The sequence below is a fragment of the Humulus lupulus genome, chromosome X (assembly GCF_963169125.1).
Source record: "Humulus lupulus chromosome X, drHumLupu1.1, whole genome shotgun sequence".
In the NCBI taxonomy this organism is placed as follows: domain Eukaryota; kingdom Viridiplantae; phylum Streptophyta; class Magnoliopsida; order Rosales; family Cannabaceae; genus Humulus; species Humulus lupulus.
In genome coordinates, this window is record NC_084802.1 from 7384632 (window position 1) to 7404688 (window position 20057).

At 37.7% G+C, this 20057-nt stretch overlaps 2 protein-coding genes and 1 non-coding gene across 4 annotated transcripts; 2 read left to right on the forward strand and 1 right to left on the reverse strand.

Moving 5' to 3' along the window:
* Nucleotides 1-2418: 2418 nt before the first annotated feature.
* On the forward strand, nt 2419-8073 carry LOC133805144 (protein unc-13 homolog). Of its 2 annotated transcripts, none has more exons than XM_062243249.1 (5): nt 2419-3046; nt 3676-4557; nt 5372-5827; nt 6271-6457; nt 6555-8073. In XM_062243249.1, the coding sequence occupies exons 1-5, from the start codon at nt 2498-2500 to the stop codon at nt 7487-7489; spliced, it is 3009 nt and encodes a 1002-aa protein (XP_062099233.1). In that variant the 5' UTR covers nt 2419-2497; the 3' UTR covers nt 7490-8073. The 2 variants fall into 2 exon arrangements, with proteins under 2 accessions (XP_062099233.1, XP_062099234.1); XM_062243250.1 differs by having other exon boundaries at nt 2420-3046; nt 3688-4557.
* A 6491-nt stretch (nt 8074-14564) lies between these two features.
* Nucleotides 14565-16595, forward strand: LOC133805453 (uncharacterized). Its single transcript, XM_062243637.1, has 2 exons — nt 14565-15047; nt 15090-16595. Exons 1-2 carry the CDS (start codon nt 14565-14567, stop codon nt 16593-16595), a joined length of 1989 nt encoding a protein of 662 aa, XP_062099621.1.
* Nucleotides 14832-14938, reverse strand: LOC133807551 (small nucleolar RNA R71). Its single transcript, XR_009879457.1, has one exon. It is a non-coding gene; the product is annotated as a small nucleolar RNA R71 (small nucleolar RNA).
* Nucleotides 16596-20057: the final 3462 nt, after the last annotated feature.

Sequence of the window (20057 nt, forward strand, 5' to 3'; positions counted from 1 at the left end):
TTCTTTATCATTAGGATCAACTGGGGGCAATTTTTTGAAATGCTCCCAAATATTTGACCATTTTGTTTTTTTGGGAGCCAAATGAGGTTTTTCTCTTTTTTTACCCCTTCTTGTAGGTTTACCCTGCGCCTGATTTATAGGAGTTTCTTTTTCATCGCTAGGTGGAGGTGGTGGTACTAGTGGGGGAGTTTCATTTACACGATCCATGTCCATAACCTATAGAGCACAAAAACATATACAATATATAATACTTAACAACATAGTAGGCAAGCAGGCAGCAACACACAACAAGCCAGTAAAGCAAAGCAAAGCGATCCAAATATCCAATATCCATTAAACTAATAGCAATTAACAACAAATTCACTAATGATTAACGAAACACAATCACTAATAACACAATATTCAATAACACACACATACAATCAACTATCAAGCAACAAAATCCAAAATTCCAAATATCCAATATCCATTAAACTAACTAATTCTAATAGCAATTTACCTCAAATGCTCACTATTTGCTCAATCACAAATCACAATTTCTCACGCTCTAATCTGTGAAATAACAAAATCAAAATTTTATATTAATTACCAAAAATTAAAACTCACAAAAACCTAAATCAAAAATAAAAATTCCACAAAAATGAAAAAATATAATCCTTTATAATTTATAATATATAATCTGATTCATTATAGTATATCATAGTACAAAATATAAATATATGAGGACACTCTTAATAGTTACTATTCATGGATGGTTACTTTAATATTAATCATTGGATTAAGATCAATAATCAATATTTATAATTATTAATTAATATTTCTAAAAATAAATTTTGACTTTTTTCAAATTTTTGGAAGAGCTATCTGATGAGATGAAAGTTACATATTTATTAATTAAAGAATAAAATAAAATCTTATTTAATATTCATTCTCCATTAATTCTTCATTCTTGATTCATTCCTTTTATCAATTCCATGAGAAAAAAAATCATTTTGGAATTAATGTGAATAATTAATGTGACCATTATCTTTTAAACTAATGTTTATTGCCTAATTAATCTAAAAATTTTGAAATTATTGATTTTATATATTTTATTTATTTATTTTCATCATCATTATAATCATTCATCGTCGAAAACTTATTTAGTGATTTGTGGTAACCATCCATGGGTAATAACTATTGAGAAGTCTTCCAAATATATATATATACATTTAAAATGGAAAAAACTTGCCCTCCGCTGCCTCCTACCCCACCTGAATGCCCAATGCCCAGCCAAGCGACTTGCGAGGCTGCGACGTCGACGACAATGAGGAGGGGGAGCCAATGCTTGGAGTGGTTGGGGACTTGGGGTGGCTTTGTGGCTGGCTTCTCTTGTCGTTTGACGTTGAGAGATTGAGAGAGAGTGTGCAGTTGAGAGAGAGAGAAGGGGGAAGAGAAGAGGAGAGAGCAGAGAGAGGAGAGAAGGTCGAGGGGTTTGGGAAATTAGGGGTTTTCTTTTTTAGGGTTAAGACTTTTTTTAATTGTAAAAATATAAAATAATAAAAACTAAAAATAAAAAAAAGTTCGGGCGGGTTCGGGTTATACCCGAGCCCGAAGTGCGTATTCCGCGCATCCGAACCCGTCCCAACGTGATGGTTGGGTTAAACCCAATCCGACTAGAAAAAACATATTTTCTTTTTCTCAAGTTTTTTGGGTGCGAGTCGGGTGGGTATTGCGGGTGGTTGGGTTTTTGGGTCAAGCCCTAAATATCAATTCTTACATATCTCAATTAAATTAAATTAAAATTAAAATATATGGAAGCTATGCTATATGACACCATTAACCATATATCATGTTCTAAGGTGCATTACGACAATGCTCAAGACTTGAACTAAATTAAATCTCACTAAATAGCGTAAGAATTTATGCTTAAAAAATTGATAATGCATTATAACACAAAGCAACAAAGGTAAACATAACATATAATTCAAACCAAAAAGAAAGTGAGGTAAGACCACCCAAATTCATACTAAAGAAGAAGAAGAAGAAGAATTGTGTTCACGCGTATACATTAATTTATTATTTTTTTATCATATTAGTAGTTTTATTTTATATATATCACATTTTTAACTTACATTAATTTTTTGCCAAAAAAAACTTACATTAATTTTGTTTCTTCTTAAATTAAATATATATTTTTATCTAGTGAACTGTAATTTAAATTCAAAAGAAAAACAAAATAAAAGAATTACGGCGCTGAGGAAATTAGAAGAACTGAAAATAATAATAATTAAAAAGAACACTCAATTTTCCTTTTTATTTTTCTGTTTGCTTCGCAAGAAAAGTAAAACAATTACAGAAAACAACAAATTCTCTCCCCTTACCTTCTTTATCGTCACTCGAATATATATAAATATTTTTTTTATATATATTTTATATCTATAGGTGTATATAGAGGTAGTCCATCGTGTCTGACTACCTTTTCTGGTTCTCTCTCCTCCATTTTTCTCTCTCAACAATGGCTCATCTGTTCAGAGACCTGTCACTGGGCCATTCCAAGAGAGAAAGTGCATCCTCAATGTCGTTCAGTAAGCCCACCATTACCGTCACCAAGACTTTGGCGGCCGCCGATCTCCCGTCACCGCTCGGCGACCTCTCGGATTCGGCTCAGCTCACCGATTCTGACCTTCGACTCACCGCTTACGAGATCTTTGTCGCCGCTTGCCGTACTTCCTCCGGTAAACCCCTCACTTTCGTTCCTTCGTCGTCGCTCAATCACTCTAATTCCGATTCGCCGAGTCAACACAGCAACTCGCCCAACTCTCCCGCTCTTCAGCGCTCTCTCACCTCTGCTGCTGCTAGCAAGGTCAAGAAGGCGTTTGGGCTTAAATCACCTGGCTCGGGCTCTAAGAAGAGCCCCGGCGGCTCTGGTTCGAGCCCTGGTTCGGGTCAGGGGAAGTCGAAGAAGGCATTGACTGTTGGTGAGCTGATGAGGATCCAAATGAAGGTTTCTGAGGCCATGGATTCTAGAGTGAGGAGAGCTCTGTTGAGGATTGCGGCTGGCCAGGTCTGTTGAGAAATGCTTTTTTGTTTATTTCTTTTCTTTGTCATTTGGATACTATTTTCTCTGGTTAATGCATATTGATCTCAGATTCAAATTGGTCTTGGGGTTTTCTCTGTGCGTTTGATGTTTGGAATTTAGTTCTAGTTTCTATATTTGGGTCTTAAAGATGGGAAAATTCTCTGATGGGATGGTGCTCAAGTTTGAGTGTCTTGGTACAATTCCGAATATTGGTTGATGAATTGACGGTGCTTTTAAGTTTGATAAACTTCCTTAGTTATATATTTTTGTTTTAGTTGCTAAACCTAGCTCGATCTGATGCTTAGGAATGTTAATTTTCGAATGCGCTTACAAAAAGCTTCTAAAATTGAAGTCGCAAATCTTTTGTTATTTTTCGAGAATTATGGGATTTGATCTTATTATGTTTAACCAGTTGCCTTATTGTTTCTCTTAATACACACGTTAGGGGGTAAGGGGTTGGTAAACATTGGAACTTTGAGCACGTTCCTTTGAATGTCAGATGTAGTTCAATTCGAAGTGTGATAGTTAGTCTTGTTTAAGTGAATTTTTTGCTCTTTGGTTATGAATTGAGGTGTAATTTGAACTTATCGTTTATTGTCTCTCATATTCTTTAGTGTATCCAACAGGTTGGAAGGAGAATTGAATCAGTAGTAGTCCCACTAGAGCTTTTACAGCAGCTCAAGCTGGTGGATTTTACTGATTCACAAGAATATGATGCCTGGCAAAAAAGAACCCTGAAAATTCTTGAGGCTGGCCTCCTTTTGCATCCTCGCTTGCCACTAGACAGGGTACAGAGTGCTGCGCAGAGACTACGCCAAATTATTCATGGGGCATTGGATAGACCCTTTGAAACTGGGAGGAATAATGAATCTTTGCAAGTTCTTCGAAGTGCTGTCATGACTCTTGCTTCAAGATCAATTGATGGTTCTCTTACCGAGTCATGTCACTGGGCAGATGGGTTTCCACTGAATCTCCGGCTGTATGAAATGCTTCTAAATGCCTGCTTTGACGTTAATGATGAAACATCCATACTTGAGGAAGTGGATGAACTAATGGAACATATAAAAAAGACCTGGGGAATCCTTGGAATTAACCAGGTTCTCCATAATGTTTGCTTCACTTGGGTTTTATTTCACCGATATGTTGCAACTGGCCAAGTTGAAATGGACCTCATATATGCAGCGGATAGTCAGCTAGAAGAGGTTGCTAAAGATGCAAAGACAACAAAGGATTCAGAGTATTCCAAGGTTTTGAGTTCTACATTGACTTCAATAATGGGTTGGGCTGAGAAGAGGCTTCTTGCGTATCATGAGACTTTTGATAGTGGCAATATTGAAACCATGCAAGGGATTGTTTCTTTGGGGGTTGCAGCAGCTAAGATTATAGTTGAAGACATATCTAATGAGTACCGAAGGAGGAGGAAGAGTGAAGTTAACGTGGCTCGAGACAGGATCGACACTTACATCAGATCATCTTTACGAACTGCTTTTGCTCAGGTAAGTCCTTTGCTATCTGTAATTGTCCCTCTTCAGTAAGAGGGCGAATTTATTATATATGAGACCAACCTTCTTCATTGACAGTAATGCATATATAAGGGAACCAGGTTGTTAGTTTAATTCTAGAGGAAGACATGCATCGTGTATGCAAAGGGGCTGAAGGAATGTTGTATGCATTAATCATATGTACCGAAGGAATGAGCACAAGCTTATGAAAGGAAATGTGTATATCATTAGCAGGCCTGGAGTTATAGGGTATTGATTTTTGACAAGAAGTAAATAGATATATATGTGACATTATTAGTGTCCATTTGCTTTTCTAAAATTTTCCTTTGGGGTGGGTTGGACCTGGCTTAGTTTCTTTTTTGATATTGTATGCCATTTCCTCGTCCATGTCCAGTAATGTCATCAGGCATTTTCTTTTAAATCTATAGGACATCGCACAGTAGCAATTAAGTTACAAGGGTGCTAAAATGAGCCTTTTATCCCTTTCTGAAGTAGGAAAGAACTCAATGTTTATCTTTAATAGGAGTACAAGTAGTCTTTTCAAAAGAGAAGAAAAAAGAGTACAAGTATGTCTTATCTTTTCAAAGAAAAAAAAGCTAGGTATATGACTTGTGAGCTGGAACTTAGCCAACATTCAACTGTAGATTGTTTTTGTTTCATTGTCTGAAATGTGTTGCAACTTGCGTAGGTGGGCATGCATAAAGACAAAATTTAATTAAACGAACTTTCTTACAAACTTGTACTTGTAGTTTGCAGTAAATTCCACTGCTTGTATACATTACTTGAGTTTTGATTTGTTGTGATACAGAGAATGGAGATGGCAGATTCAAGCAGGAGAGCATCCAAAAATCAGCCAAATCCTCTTCCAGTCCTTGCCATTCTTGCTAAGGATGTTGGTGAGCTGGCACTGAAGGAGAAGCGAATGTTTAGTCCAATTCTGAAGAGATGGCATCCTTTTGCAGCAGGCGTGGCTGTTGCCACCCTTCATGTTTGTTACGCAAATGAGATAAAACAATTCATATCAGGTATAGCAGAATTGACACCAGATGCTGTTCAAGTATTGAGAGCTGCGGATAAGCTGGAGAAAGATCTTGTACAGATAGCAGTTGAAGATTCAGTAGACAGTGATGATGGTGGGAAGGCAATAATTCGTGAGATGCCTCCTTTTGAGGCTGAGGCTGCAATTGCCAATTTGGTGAAAGCATGGATCAAGACCAGAGTGGACAGACTAAAAGAATGGGTTGATAGAAATCTACAGCAAGAGGTATTGTAATAATTCATGTTTCAATTTTGCTCAACATTTTGATGTACTATCTGGCCGTAAAGCCTAATTAATCAAGAAAGCTTCCAGATGACAATTAGAATGAGTCCAATGCAATATATCCTTAGCTTTTATGCATTTTCAATGGCTAATCAATTAATCCTAATCCTAAGAATAATGGAAATCATTACAATTGAAAGATGTGAGGTAAATACAGAATATTCAATGTGTTCTTTGTGTCCTACTCCTATATGCAAAGTAAATTTTCTTGGTTATGCGTATCATACTCTTTAGTATGCTTATATCTCATATGCTGTCCCTTAATTTGAATTTAATTGATAACTACAAATTTAAATTGGGGTGCGGCTACTGGCTTAATGATTGCATGTCCGTGGGGGAAATTTTCTATTTTTCTTGTGCTAAGCTTGTTGATATCAATGTTATAGGTGTGGAGTCCACAAGAAAATGAAGGATATGCTCCCTCAGCTGTGGAAGTTTTGCGAATCTTTGATGAAACTTTGGAAGCATATTTTCGGCTTCCAATACCTATGCATCCTGCATTGCTTCCCGACTTGATGGCAGGCCTTGACAGATGTCTTCAATATTACATAACGAAGGCAAAATCTGGCTGTGGTATATTTTGATAAAATCACATTGCATCATATCTGTACTTCTGTAGACAGCTTAACGTTTGTGCTTTGATAATTAATATTTTTTCTTCTGATTGCAGGATCACGAAGTTCATATGTTCCCACTATGCCAGCATTGACCAGATGTACTATAGGATCAAAGTTCCAAGGCTTTGGCAAGAAGAAAGAAAAGTCACCAAACCCTCCAAAGAGAAACTCTCAGGTTGCTACATTGAATGGAGATCACTCATATGGAATTCAACAGCTCTGTGTTCGTATAAACACTTTACAACGAATCAGGAGTGAGTTAGAAGTTTTGGAGAAAAGGGTAATCACCCATTTGAGGAACTCTGAGTCTGCTAAAGTAGAAGATTTTTCTAATGGTTTGGAAAAACAATTCGAACTCTCGCCAGCAGCTTGTGTGGAGGGAATCCAGCAGCTTTGTGAGTCAGTGGCATACAAGATTGTTTTCTATGATCTCAGTCATGTTCTGTGGGATGGTTTATATGTTGGGGAAGCATCTTCCTCCAGGATTGAACCGTTCCTTCGGGAGCTGGAAAGACATTTGTTAATTATTTCGGACGCTGTACATGAGAGAGTTCGTACAAGAATTATTACTGACATAATGAGAGCTTCCTTTGACGGTTTTTTGTTAGTTTTACTTGCTGGCGGTCCCTCTCGTGCATTCTCCAAGCAGGACTCTCAGATAATAGAAGATGATTACAAATCTCTTAAAGATCTATTCTGGGCCAATGGAGATGGTTTACCTTCTGAGTTAATCGATAAGTTTTCAACAACAGTGAGAGGGGTGCTTCCCCTTTTCAGAACTGACACAGAGGGCCTCATTGAGAGGTTCCGACGTGGGACGCTAGAAACATACGGCTCCTCCGCCAGGTCCAAATTCCCACTGCCTCCTACTTCTGGGCAATGGAACCCAACTGAGCCAAACACTCTCCTGCGAGTTCTATGCTACCGAAACGACGATGCAGCCTCCAAGTTTCTGAAGAAGACTTACAACTTGCCTAAGAAACTGTAACCATTTCGAGGAATGGCGTTCGACAAGCAACACATGTTGTTCTTGCACAGTTTACTCGCTTTGACATTCTTGCATTTCTGCTTGTATTTAGTGAAAATTGATTGCTCTTTGTGATATATAGTTTGATACATTGGTGAGAGGAAGGAGGTGGTTGCCTTTGAAGGTAGCTCTGTTGAGCGATGCGGCTGGGAGGTATCTTGGTCTTGGTCTACTTGGAGGAGAGTCCAAAGAGAATGACGGAGGTTTTTCTCTTGTGAACCAAAGATAGGTGGCTAAATATTCTTTATCATTCGTTTTTTGTTATTATTATTATTATTATTATAATTTTTTTTTAATTATCACGATATCCTGCTTAAATTATTTTGTTTTTAAAATTCCATAGAAGGTTCTTTATTGTTTTTATTGTCCGTACACTCCCAGAGATTAGGATTTGAATCTGAGTACTTGGTCTTCTTGTTAGGTATAAGAAAGTACAGCATAATTATGTTTATTCTCCGATGCTGTTTTTCTTTCTATTGGCATGTAATAAATAATTATACAAATCATCAATATTCGTACGGCAGTCTATTTCTATTTCTATTTCATTTGCAGAGTAATGTTGAGAGCAAGCATGATCACGAGCTGACATGGGTGGTAGTTATGTGGCACCACCCAAGTCAGCTCGGGACAACCCTCATAGTGGGCTGTCCCGTAATTTCGTTCGTTTCCAAAATTTTCTTCTTGTAATTTTGTTCGTTTCCAAAATTTTCTTCTTATTTGTTTAAAATATATTAATAATTTTTTTTTTTTTTACAACTATTACAATATACCATTAAATCAACTCAATATTTTATCTAAACCATTGCTTTAGGGGTTTTTTTTTGTTTTTAAATATTGATTGATGCAAATAAGGGTTCCAGAAGGACTATCAATGGAAGTACATATAACAAATCAAACTTTTTTGGGCATCACTTGATAGCAAGAAACGTACTCTTGGAGACAGTACAAATCTCCAAAAGGCCTTTCAGCTTCTCATTCAACATAAAAAATTGTTCTATTACATTTCTTCTGTATTTATATCACAAATAAAATTGCAGAAAGTTTCAAATAACAGAAAGGTAGGGAATTGTGCAGCACTCCTCAACGTCTCTCCATGATAACAAACTCTCTGAGCCAGGCTGGTTTCACGCGCATCCTCCTAGCACGCGCTGGAAGTTCTTCGCCGTTGTTCCGTTGCTCTGCTTCTCCTCCTTCCCTGGTATCGTGCACAACCGAGATCCCCTCTGGACCTATAGGTGATTGGGCTGATTGCTCAAACCATTTTTGGACTTTCTCTTGTATTACCTCCCCGTCCAATGATATTGGGCCTAAGTCTTGGGCTAGTCCAATGTTGGTAACATCACTCAAAAGTAGAAAGATTTTTGTCAACAAACAGCATAATTTTGTCATTTAACCAAAACAATTTATTTTCATAAGAAAAAAAATCGTAATTATATCATTTAATTTCGTTGTTCATTCAACGTTTTAACTAACAATGAATTCACTATTTTTTCATCATTTCATTCTAAAACATTTCTCGTTCTTACTTTGATTTCATTCAAAATCAAATATTTTATATATATACTAGATACACGCACAAATTTACTTAGTATTTTTATTATATTTAGTTGATTATCATATAAATTATAAATAAATAATATTATATATAAAAAAATGTTATAAACTATTAAATGAAAATTAAACAAAATCATTGTTATGTTTTTAAAATATATATATATATATAATATGATAACCTTTTAGATTACAAACTATCATATTTAAGATATAAAACATTAATAATTTTATTTAAATTACACCTTAATAATTAGATAATAAACTTATTTATTCTTATAGAAGATAAATATTTATTTGTTATAAATAGAAGATAAATGTTATTCTAATTACACAATCATACTATGTAGGAATATTGGTGGCAAAAGTACCAAATCTGTCTAGTTTTGTTTGTCTCCATTGGTATACAGTCCATTAGGTCTGTTAAGTGGTGGTGACTCACCAGACACATGCCACACTCTTATTTGTCCAACTCATAATATTTTAATTTTTTTAATTAAATTAAATTATAAATAAAAACGTATATTTTAAAATCAGTTTCAAATTAAAAATAAAAATAAATTATTGTTACACCTAGATTTCGAGAATGGGAATTGTTGATCTCGAAACTTAGGCTCGTAAGGCGTAAGCTTGAGATTAGCACGGTCGTCATGTGAACCACAAGTCAGGGACAGACTTGGTAAGGCAGCAAGTGGCAACCTCCGATTGGTGAGCTCGAAAACTACGTAGTCTCGGAGGTGCTTTGAGGTTATAAGTTAAGCTCGCAACTCACAGTAGCAATAATTCAACACTTGAATAAACTTCTTAATTCATTTCCTACCCTTAGACAAGGCGGTTCGAGCTCGAGAGGTGTAAGCTCAAAGGAGATGGTTTCGTCAATAATTACTAGTTGGGAGCATAGGCGAACCAAGATGATGAGCTCGTAGTAGGCAAACGGTCTCGAAGGCACGTGAGTCTAGTATCCAAGCTTGTCGGTTGTGTGTGAACGTATTTATTGTTATAAATTCTCTATGTTTAAGGGATCTGATATAATTTGTTATTAAATTCCACATATTATGGGATATTACCGCATACGTAATAATTGTATGCATTTAAAGGAATGATTTTATTTGATTTAGGGAATAACTTCCCAAAATATTTGGGAAGCAATTCAGAAAACCCCTCTATAAATAGAGTGGGATAATTCTTTTGTAGAAATCGAATCATTGATATTGGGAAAAACTCTGTACAATTGTTTCCAAAAAGCTATCAGAGAATTCCAAAGAGTTAATAACATAGACTCATGGATTAGGCAGATTTTAACTGTTGAACCACGTAAAAATCCTGTCTATATTTTCTGTTTCCTCTGGTATATTTTTGTTTAATTGCTCTTCTTCTTTAAGTTGATGAAAAACGACATCAACAATTATAAAATAAGAAAACATAAATTTTCTCTCTCTCTTCTACCCGACTCGTCTTCTTCTTTCATCCATCCTTACGTTTCAACCCAGAAGTCAGACGCCTCAGCCATCTACCTCCAAGATCTCCCAGATCTCGCCCAAAACCCATAACTTAGATCCCAAATCTCACCCAAAACCCATAACATAGAACCCAAAATCTGTGGTGGGTTCGTGTCGGGGGTGTGTGAACGATCGCAGAACTATCGAATCTCAGTCTAGGCGACGGTGGGGGTGCTCTCACGGTGGTCATTGTGCGAGGAGAAACACAACGGCAATGATGTTGGGGTTGGGATGGAAGATTTGGGTTGGGTCATTGCTGAGTTTGTTTATTTTTCTTTTCAAATCTGTAAAAAAAAAATCAGTTTTTGTTTCTAGGAATCGTGGTCGACTATCATTATACAGCAATGGAATAATAGAAAATTACCTAATGTTTTTGTTGTGATTAAGCATTTTAAATCTTTTGGATGTTTTAATTTAATTTGTTGTGAATTCAGATTGAGAAAATCTCATATATAATAGACATAGAATTCTCTTATAGGGGCTTCATTTTAAGTCCTATCGGTAGGGCTCTCAGTGTTCTCGACCCGTGAACAATTTTCGGTGCGATTTTTTTTATGATCGTGTATATTGTAGCTATTTAGAGCATTCTGCAAATTTTCAGAAAATTCTGAATAGTTTACAGTACTAAAAACTAAGTTCAAACATGTTTTCCACGTGCATAAAAAAAATTAGTCATACGTGCAACAACATGTTTGAACTTAGTTTTCGGTAATGTAAACTATTCAGAATTTTCTAAAAATTTGCAGGATGCTCTAAATAGCTACAATATACACGGTCATAAAAAAATCGCACCGAAAACTGTTCACGGGTTGAGAACACTAAGAGCCCCACCAGTAGAGCTTAAAATAAAGCTCCTACAGAAAAATTGTCCTATAATAGACTTTAGTTTATGAAATGTGATATCTATCGTGTTCATGATATTCTTTTAGTTTTTTTTTTGAACTAATGATATTTTTTAGTTTAGAATTTAGGATTTATCAGAAAATATATATTTTTAATTATTTTTTTGAACAAAGTTTTGTTTTGTTATAAAATTACTATTTTCAACTAATTATTTTTATTATATATAAATCTATAATTTTTATTAATTAATATATATATTTTTATTAATTTTAAAATTATTTTAAATAATTTTTTATAAAAAATTATAAGGTAGGCCAATGAAGAATTGACACGTATACACCCAGTCAACATATAACAGCTTTGTTAGAGGGGTACCAACGGAGACCAACAAAACTGGACATTGACTATTTTTCCCACAAAAAAAAGAGTGGGTATTCAATCACAAGATTTAAAAAAGAATGAGTATTTTTGCCGCAAAAATCCCTATTATTTATATACACACGACACTTATATATAATAGATTTATAATATTTATGGTTATTCAATGTGAATATATATATATATTTATACAAGTTAGATTAAATAAAAAATAACATGTTTTCTTTTTTAAATATAAATGATATTTTTTTTTAAAATAAAAATTATTATTATAATGATATTTTATAATATTAAAATTTATATTAAAATAATTATTAAATATCTAATCTGGTAAATATTATTATAAAAATAATATTTGAATTCATATTAATATAATTAGTAAAACAATTGGGATTATATTATGTAAAACAAATTAGGATTATATATTATATATTATTATCATAATAATATTTTATAACATGCGAATTTATATCAATATAATTATTAATATCTAGTCTAGTATTATATATTATTATAATAATGATATTTTATAACATTTGAATTTATATTGATATAATTATTAAATGAGAAAATATTAGTTTGACCCCTGTGTTTTGCCCGAATACTCGATTGGGCCTTGTTGCGGATTTTCCTAAGTGTGTGCAAGTGTACACAATCGTTGAACAAGTAATATAATGAAAGTAATTTTTATCGTCTCCTCAAGGATTGCCAAACAAATATTGTAAAGATCATCATCAACCAATTTGGGGAACAATTAATGATAACTCTATATTTTAGAGTTATTAATTGAGCTTTTGGACTTAAAAAGTTACGTGAAATAGAGTGTTTGTGCTGTTATTGTGTGGTTTTAGTCATTTTATCTCTTAACTTTGTTTGTGTAATTTGTTTTAATTAATGATAACTCTTGTGAAAAATAATGGAATTATGTTCTAAAAAGGTGGTATCTATTTTGAAGGCATAGCGAGAGGATGCTTGGAAAGCTTAGTGAAGCATGTGTAAGGAAATCATATTGGAGCTGAAATTCTGGCAATTGTTGCAACATCAGTCAACTTTGCTGCAGCAAAGTGTGGGCAGTCAGTAACATAAAGTCTGCACACTTGGCATGTACTTAGATGAGGTGGAAAGGAGCTGTAAAATTCTGAAAAGGAAAAAGATGTTGTCCCCCATGTGTAGAGAGAGAAGGGGAGGGTTTATACCCTTTGTGAACCCAAAAAGACATCTTCTTCTTCACCAAGAAAAAAAAAAAGAGAGAGAGAACCAGCCGCCCATGCTCCATTGAAGGGACTTCTCTGCATTTCTTTGAGCTGAAATCATCAAGAAGAGAAGAGGAAGGAGAAGGAAGCTAGAAGAAGAAGATGATTAAGAGTTAGAAGACAAAGAAGAGAATATCTCTATCAATTTGGCTTTTTTTCTAAACTCTACTTTCATATAATTTTATTTTCTTTTTCTTTCTTCCTTGAACTCTTGAGATAATGTTGAATGTTTATTGTGGTGACTTGGTTATTTTTACTATGACTTGAATTGTTTGTGTTAGGGATATTGATGAACCCTAATTTGCAATTGCCCCCAAATTGTTGACTGTTTTATGAAAATTTTCTCTTGTTCAATTGAGCTATTTTTATTGTGCAAATCTCTTGCTTGAGAATGATCAACTTAGGTGAGAGACAAGCTAGTTTTAATTCCGGAAGGGTAAAAATTAGTGGAAATGCTTGATTGATGCATGTTGATACTTTTGTTATTGATTAGTGAATAACTTAGGAATATTTTATTCACTTTGCAAACTTGAAGGATTGATGCTTGGAATTGTGTTCTTGAAATTAAATTTAGCATAGGAATATGTGAATCTAATTGATGGAACCTTAACATGAGCATTTGGAAAAATGGCATGTGCATTAAATTGGAAATCTTAGTTACAAGAGAACTTTGCTCTGAACTTTGTTGCAACATCAGGGGCAAAAATACAAATTAGGGGGATTTGATATGCCTAACTTTTATCATCATAGTAATCACAATTTGTCATTTTCTAGCTTTATTGTTAGAAGCCTATTTTAATTCTCTTGTTTAGTTCTTTTTGTTCTTTAGTTCAATTGATTAAGTCATAAAAAAAAAAGGGATAGTTAATTGTACCCCAAATTGTTTGATGATGATTTTTACAATATTTGTTTGGCAATCCTTGAGGAGACGATAAAAATTACTTTCATTATATTACTTGTTCAACGATTGTGTACACTTGCACACACTTAGGAAAATCCGCAACAAGTTTTTGGCGCCGTTGCTGAGGATTGCTTAAAGTCAATTATTGTAAAGTTGATTATCTTGCCATTTGGTTTAATTTTTCTTTCTTTTGTGCTAACTTGGGTGATTCTTGTGCAATTTCAGGTTTATGCAGTGTATGAACGAGAATCAAGACCCTGAACTACTTCCCATTGATCTAGAAATTGAGTGCACCTTTAGAAGAAGGCGAAGAATACAAAATTCAAAAAGGGAAGTAGTAGTGATGGATGCTGAGCAAGGGGCTCAACAGGGAGCCGCCCATAGGGCAGCTCCTCTACCAGGAGTCGCTCATGATCCACCAGTAAATACAGTAGGAGTTGCTCAAGATCGAGCAGCTCAAGGGGGAGTAGCTACCAACAATGGGCAAAACGCAGTTATTGTGGCTGATGACAGAGATCGTGCTATCAGGCAATATGCTCTCCCCCTCTTAGCTTAATCCAGACATCGTCAGACCAGAAATTCAGGCAGCACAGTTTGAATTGAAGCCAGTCATGTTCCAAATGCTTCAAACTGTGGGTCAGTTTAGTGGGATGCCCACAGAGGATCCTCACCTTCACCTTCGCTTGTTCATTGAAGTAAGTGACTCTTTCAAGCTACCCGGAGTGACAGAGGATGCATTGAGACTAAATTTGTTCCCATACTCCTTGAGAGATAGAGCCAGAGCTTGGTTGAACTCCTTGCCATCTGATTCCGTGAGTACTTGGCAAGAGTTGGCTGAGCGGTTCTTGATGAAGTATTTTCCTCCCACTAAAAATGCCAAGCTTCGCAATGAGATTACTTCATTTCAACAACTTGATGAAGAATCCTTATATGAGGCATGGGAGCAGTTTAAGGAGTTGTTACGCAAATGCTCTCACCATGGCATTCCTCATTGCATCCAAATGGAAACCTTCTATAACGGTCTTAACGCTCATACTAGGATGGTGGTTGATGCTTCAGCGAACAGAGCTCTTCTTGCTAAGTCCTATAATGAGGCATATGAAATCCTTGAGAGAATATCCAACAACAACTATCAGTGGCCCACTTCTAGATTGTCTACCGGTAGAAAGGTTACCGGTATTCATGATGTAGATGCCATCACTTCTTTGGTGGCCCAAGAGTCTTCTATTTCTAATATGCTCAAGACAATGAATATGGTGATGAATCAATCAAGGGGGCAGCCTATGGGGACACAAATGGGGCAAATGGAGAGCATTTCTTGGGTGTATTGTGGTGAGGGTCATACTTTTGATAACTATCCTTCTAATTCGGCAACTGTATGTTATATGGGGAACCAAAATAGGAATGGTACTTATTCTAATTCCTACAACCCATCATGGAGGCAACACCCCAATTTTTCATGGAGTAATCAAGGAGCTGGCCCTAGTAATCCTTCGATGCCTCCAAGACCAAATTTTCCACCGGGTTACCCCCCTCAAGCACCACAACAACAGACAATGCAATTTAGCTCTCTTGAGAGCATGTTGAAGGAATATATAGTGAAGAATGAAGCCATGATTCAGAGCCAATCGGCTTCATTGAGGAACTTAGAAAACCAAGTTGGGCAACTAGCTAATGAGCTTAGAAATAGACCCCACGGTACACTGCCAAGTGATACCAAGAATCCAAGGAGTATGGGGAAGGAACATTGTAAAGTTGTCACTTTGAGGAGTGGAAAGGAGTTGGAGAAGGACAAGACCGAGTCTGGGCATGAGGGTGAGCCCTCTTCAATCCAAATAAATGAGGAATTCCAAAAAGATACTGAACTTCCTAGTGCACAAAAATCTACCTCTGCCCAGGATACTGCAGGCATACCGCAGCATTGTCAACCAGCAAGCTCAATTTCAAAGAAGCCACCTCCATTTCCTCAACGTTTTCAGAAGCAAAAGTTGGATTCTCAATTCAAGAAGTTTCTAGATATGTTGAAGCAGTTGCATATCAACATCCCACTGGTAGAGGCACTTGAGCAAATGCCTAACTATGTAAAATTCATGAAAGATATTCTTACAAGGAAGAGAAGGTTAGGAGAATTTGAGACAGTGGCTCTTACCAAGGAATGTAGCTCATTCTTGCAAAACAAGCTGCCACCGAAGATGAAAGATCTTGGGAGTTTCACCATTCCATGTACCATTGGTAATTCTTATTGTGGCATGGCATTATGTGACTTGGGTGCTAGTATAAATCTGATGCCTATGTCTGTGTATAGACAATTAGGGATTGGTGAAGTCCGACCTACCACAGTGACTCTACAACTTGCAGATAGATCTCTTGCTTATTCAGATGGGAAGATTGAGGATGTCTTGGTAAAAGTTGATAAGTTCATTTTCCCAGTTGATTTCATTGTGTTGGATTATGAGGCAGACAGGAAGGTACCAATCATTCTAGGGAGGCCTTTTCTAGCTACTGGTAGAACTTTGATTGATGTGCAAAAGGGTGAACTTACTATGAGGGTTCAAAATGAGCAGGTGACTTTCAATGTATTCAAGGCTAAGAGATTTCCAGAAGAGGTCGAAGAGTGTTCTGTGGTTTGCGGATTTTGCTAATTACTTGGTTAGTGGATTGTTGCCTCCGGATTTGACAAGCCAACAAAAGAAGAAGTTTTTGCATGACGTGAGGCATTATTTTTGGGAGGAGCCATTCTTGTTCAAACAATGTGCCGACCAAATGATTAGGAGGTGTGTTTCCGAGCAAGAAATGGAGGATATCCTGCATCATTGTCACTCTTCACCTTGTGGTGGTCATTTTGGGGGATCGCGCACCGCATCTAAGGTACTTCAATGTGGGTTCTTTTGGCCTTCCTTATTCAAAGATGTTCATGCTTTTGTGTTAAGGCGTGATCGATGCCAAAGGGTTGGTAATATTTCTAGAAGGAATGAGATGCCCTTAACTAATGTTCTTGAAGTTTAATTGTTCGATGTGTGGGGTATTGATTTTATGGGCCCTTTCCCTCCATCTTATGGCGACTTGTACATTTTGGTAGCTGTGGATTACGTTTCAAAATGGGTGGAAGCAATTGCCTCTCCCACTAATGATGCTAAAGTTGTCATGAGGTTCTTACAGAAGAATGTTTTCACTCGTTTTGGCACTCCAAGGACAATCATTAGCGATGAGGGGACCCATTTTGTGAACAAAGTGTTGGCTAGCTTATTGGCTAAATATGATGTGAGGCACAAGATAGCTACTGCTTACCATCCCCAAACTAATGGGCAAGCTGAGTTGTCTAATAGAGAGATAAAAGGTGTCCTTGAGAAAGTGGTGACTCCCAACCGCAAGGATTGGTCCAAGAGATTAGATGACGCATTGTGGGCTTATAGAAAAACTTTCAAGACACCATTGGGGATGTCACCATATCGGTTGGTATTTGGAAAAGCATGTCACCTGCCAGTGGAACTTGAGCACCGCGCTTATTGGGTTATTCAAACACTCAACATGGACTTGCAACTTGCAGGAGAAAAGAGAATGTTGCAGTTAAATGAATTGGAAGAGATGCGATTATTCTCTTATGAAAATGCCAAACTTTACAAGGAGAAAAAAAAAGGTGGCATGACAAGCATATTCAGCCAAGGGTGTTCGAAGAAGGCCAGCGAGTTTTGTTGTTTAACTCGCGTTTGAAACTATTCCCAAGCAAACTCAAGTCAAGATGGTCGGGCCCATTCTTGGTGGTTAAGGTGCATCATTATGGAGCAGTGGAATTGCGTGAAGAAGGCTCCGGAAGGGAATTCAAGGTTAATGGCCAAAGGATCAAGCATTATTGGGGAGGTGAGGTTGAGCGAAACAAGTGCTCAATCTCTTTGGAGGATCCTTGAAGAATATGTAAAAACTCGGGTTGCTGTGGAACTTTGAGATTTAATCATAGAGCAACCCAAGTTTTATACAGATGTATATTATATATATATATATAAAAAAGGGAGAAGACAAGAAATATATGAAAAATATATATATGTATGTATATATATAATATATTTCTTTGGAACATCGGATTTTGATGGTTTAATGTGCTTGTGGTTGCAGAAAAATGGAATTAAAAAGGGGTTGAACAGTTTGAGTGATGTAGCATCATATTAGGCTTGCTCTCTGACTTGACTGTTGCTGCAGCAAAGTTCCATGATGTTGCAACATCAAAATTCAAGTTGCTCTCTGACTTGCTGTTGCTGCAGCAAAGTTCCATGATGTTGCAACATAAAAATTCAGGTTGCTCTCTGACTTGCTATTGCTGCAGCAAAGTTCCATGATGTTGCAACATCAGCATTAAAACAAAACACATTTTTGGTCTTGCTCTCTGACTTGACTTTGCTGCAGCAAAGTTCTATGATGTTGCAGCAAAGTTGTTAAAAGACACATAGAGTAAAATTTTGCCCCAATCCATTTTTGAAACCCTAAGCCCATCATCTTCATCATCACCATTTCTCTGTAAACACCCAGCCGCCACCCACACCTCTCAGCCCCCTCAGCTGCCCTTAGCCCCCACGAACCCAGCCCATCTCCCAAACCTCACGGCCGCCAGCCCTCCCATTTCTCAGCCATCCCCTACCCACCACAACCCAGCCACGCACCCTTCGACCCGCCTCCTACAACCCGAACCCACGGCACCCACCACCCCCCTTCCACCTCCGATTACGCACCCCATCAGCCACCCCTAGCCACCACGACCCAGCCATTTCCACGAACCCACGGCACCCGACCCCACAGCCGCGACAAACCCAACCCAGTCGACCCCGCAAATCCAGCCCCAAACCCAAGCTCACGAACCCACGAGCCCCGAACCCACAGCCCCTATTCACAACATCACGATTCGGGCAGCTCCTTGTCTTCTCTTCCTTGGGGTCTCACGACCATTTCGCCACCACCCAGTGCATTCACAAGGGCGTCCTGCTCCTATAAGGTACTATATTACTCTTGTCTCTGCACTTTGGGCGTTCCACCTAACTGTGGCTGTTGCACTTTTGGTTATTGCAAATTATGCCTCGCAGCAAACAAGTCGCCAATAGAAAGAAAAAAACGGTGGCAGACGAACCACCTGTTGTTGCCAAGTTTATATCCCCGAGGGCTGCCGACAAATTCAGGAAACTTATTGGGCGCGATATTTGGTTTGAAAGAGCATTCCCCACTGATGGAAATCCTGATTATGTGACCAATGTGCTTAGTAATCGGGGGTGGCTTAATTTTTGCACAGCCCCTCGCGAGGCGGTTGTTCCTTGGATCAAAGAATTCTACGCCAACTTTGTCTCACAAAAATTGCGACAAGTCACAGTCCGGGGCAAGCAGGTTAGTTACGCCCCTCAGGCCATCAATGTTGTTTTTGGGCTGCCCAATATCGAGGCGGCTGAGTATGGGGACGTTGCCCCTCAACAGAGTGAGGCGGACCTTGCCAGGATGTTGGCCGAAGTTACTTTGCCGGGCACCCAATGGAATGTTTCGCCAAAGTTTGGAGCTCACACTATACCCCGCACGTCCTTGACGACTCATGCTCGTGTGTGGAATCATTTTATCAAGACCAATCTGTTACCCACCACTCACGATACCTCGGCCAGCAAGGATCGTGTCGTCCTCCTTTACAACATTTTGACTGGCCTCTCAATTGATGTGGGGGAGCTCATTTTCGAGGAGCTCATTACATTGGGTGTTATCAAGACCAAGGGCCCGTTGTTTTTTCCCACGTTGATCATTGCTTTATGTCGCAGCGCGGGTGTACCCTTCGCTCCGGATGATGAGCGCCGTCACTCTCCCGATTACATCGATGCCCATACCATTCGGAAGGTGACCAAAGTTGTTTCCCGTCCGAGAGAGCAAGCGCCGCCCTCTGCCCCACCGCCCTCGTCTAGCCATGGCTCTACTGAGCCTTCGAACCCCACTATCGCGGAGCTTTACGCCACTCAGCAGAGTATGCTGAGCATGATGCATCATATGGAGGCCCAGCAGCACATCTATTGGGACTATGTGCGTCAGCGTGACGATGTTTTGCGTCAATCTTTCCAGCCCCCCGAGCTTTTTCCACCGTTTCCTGA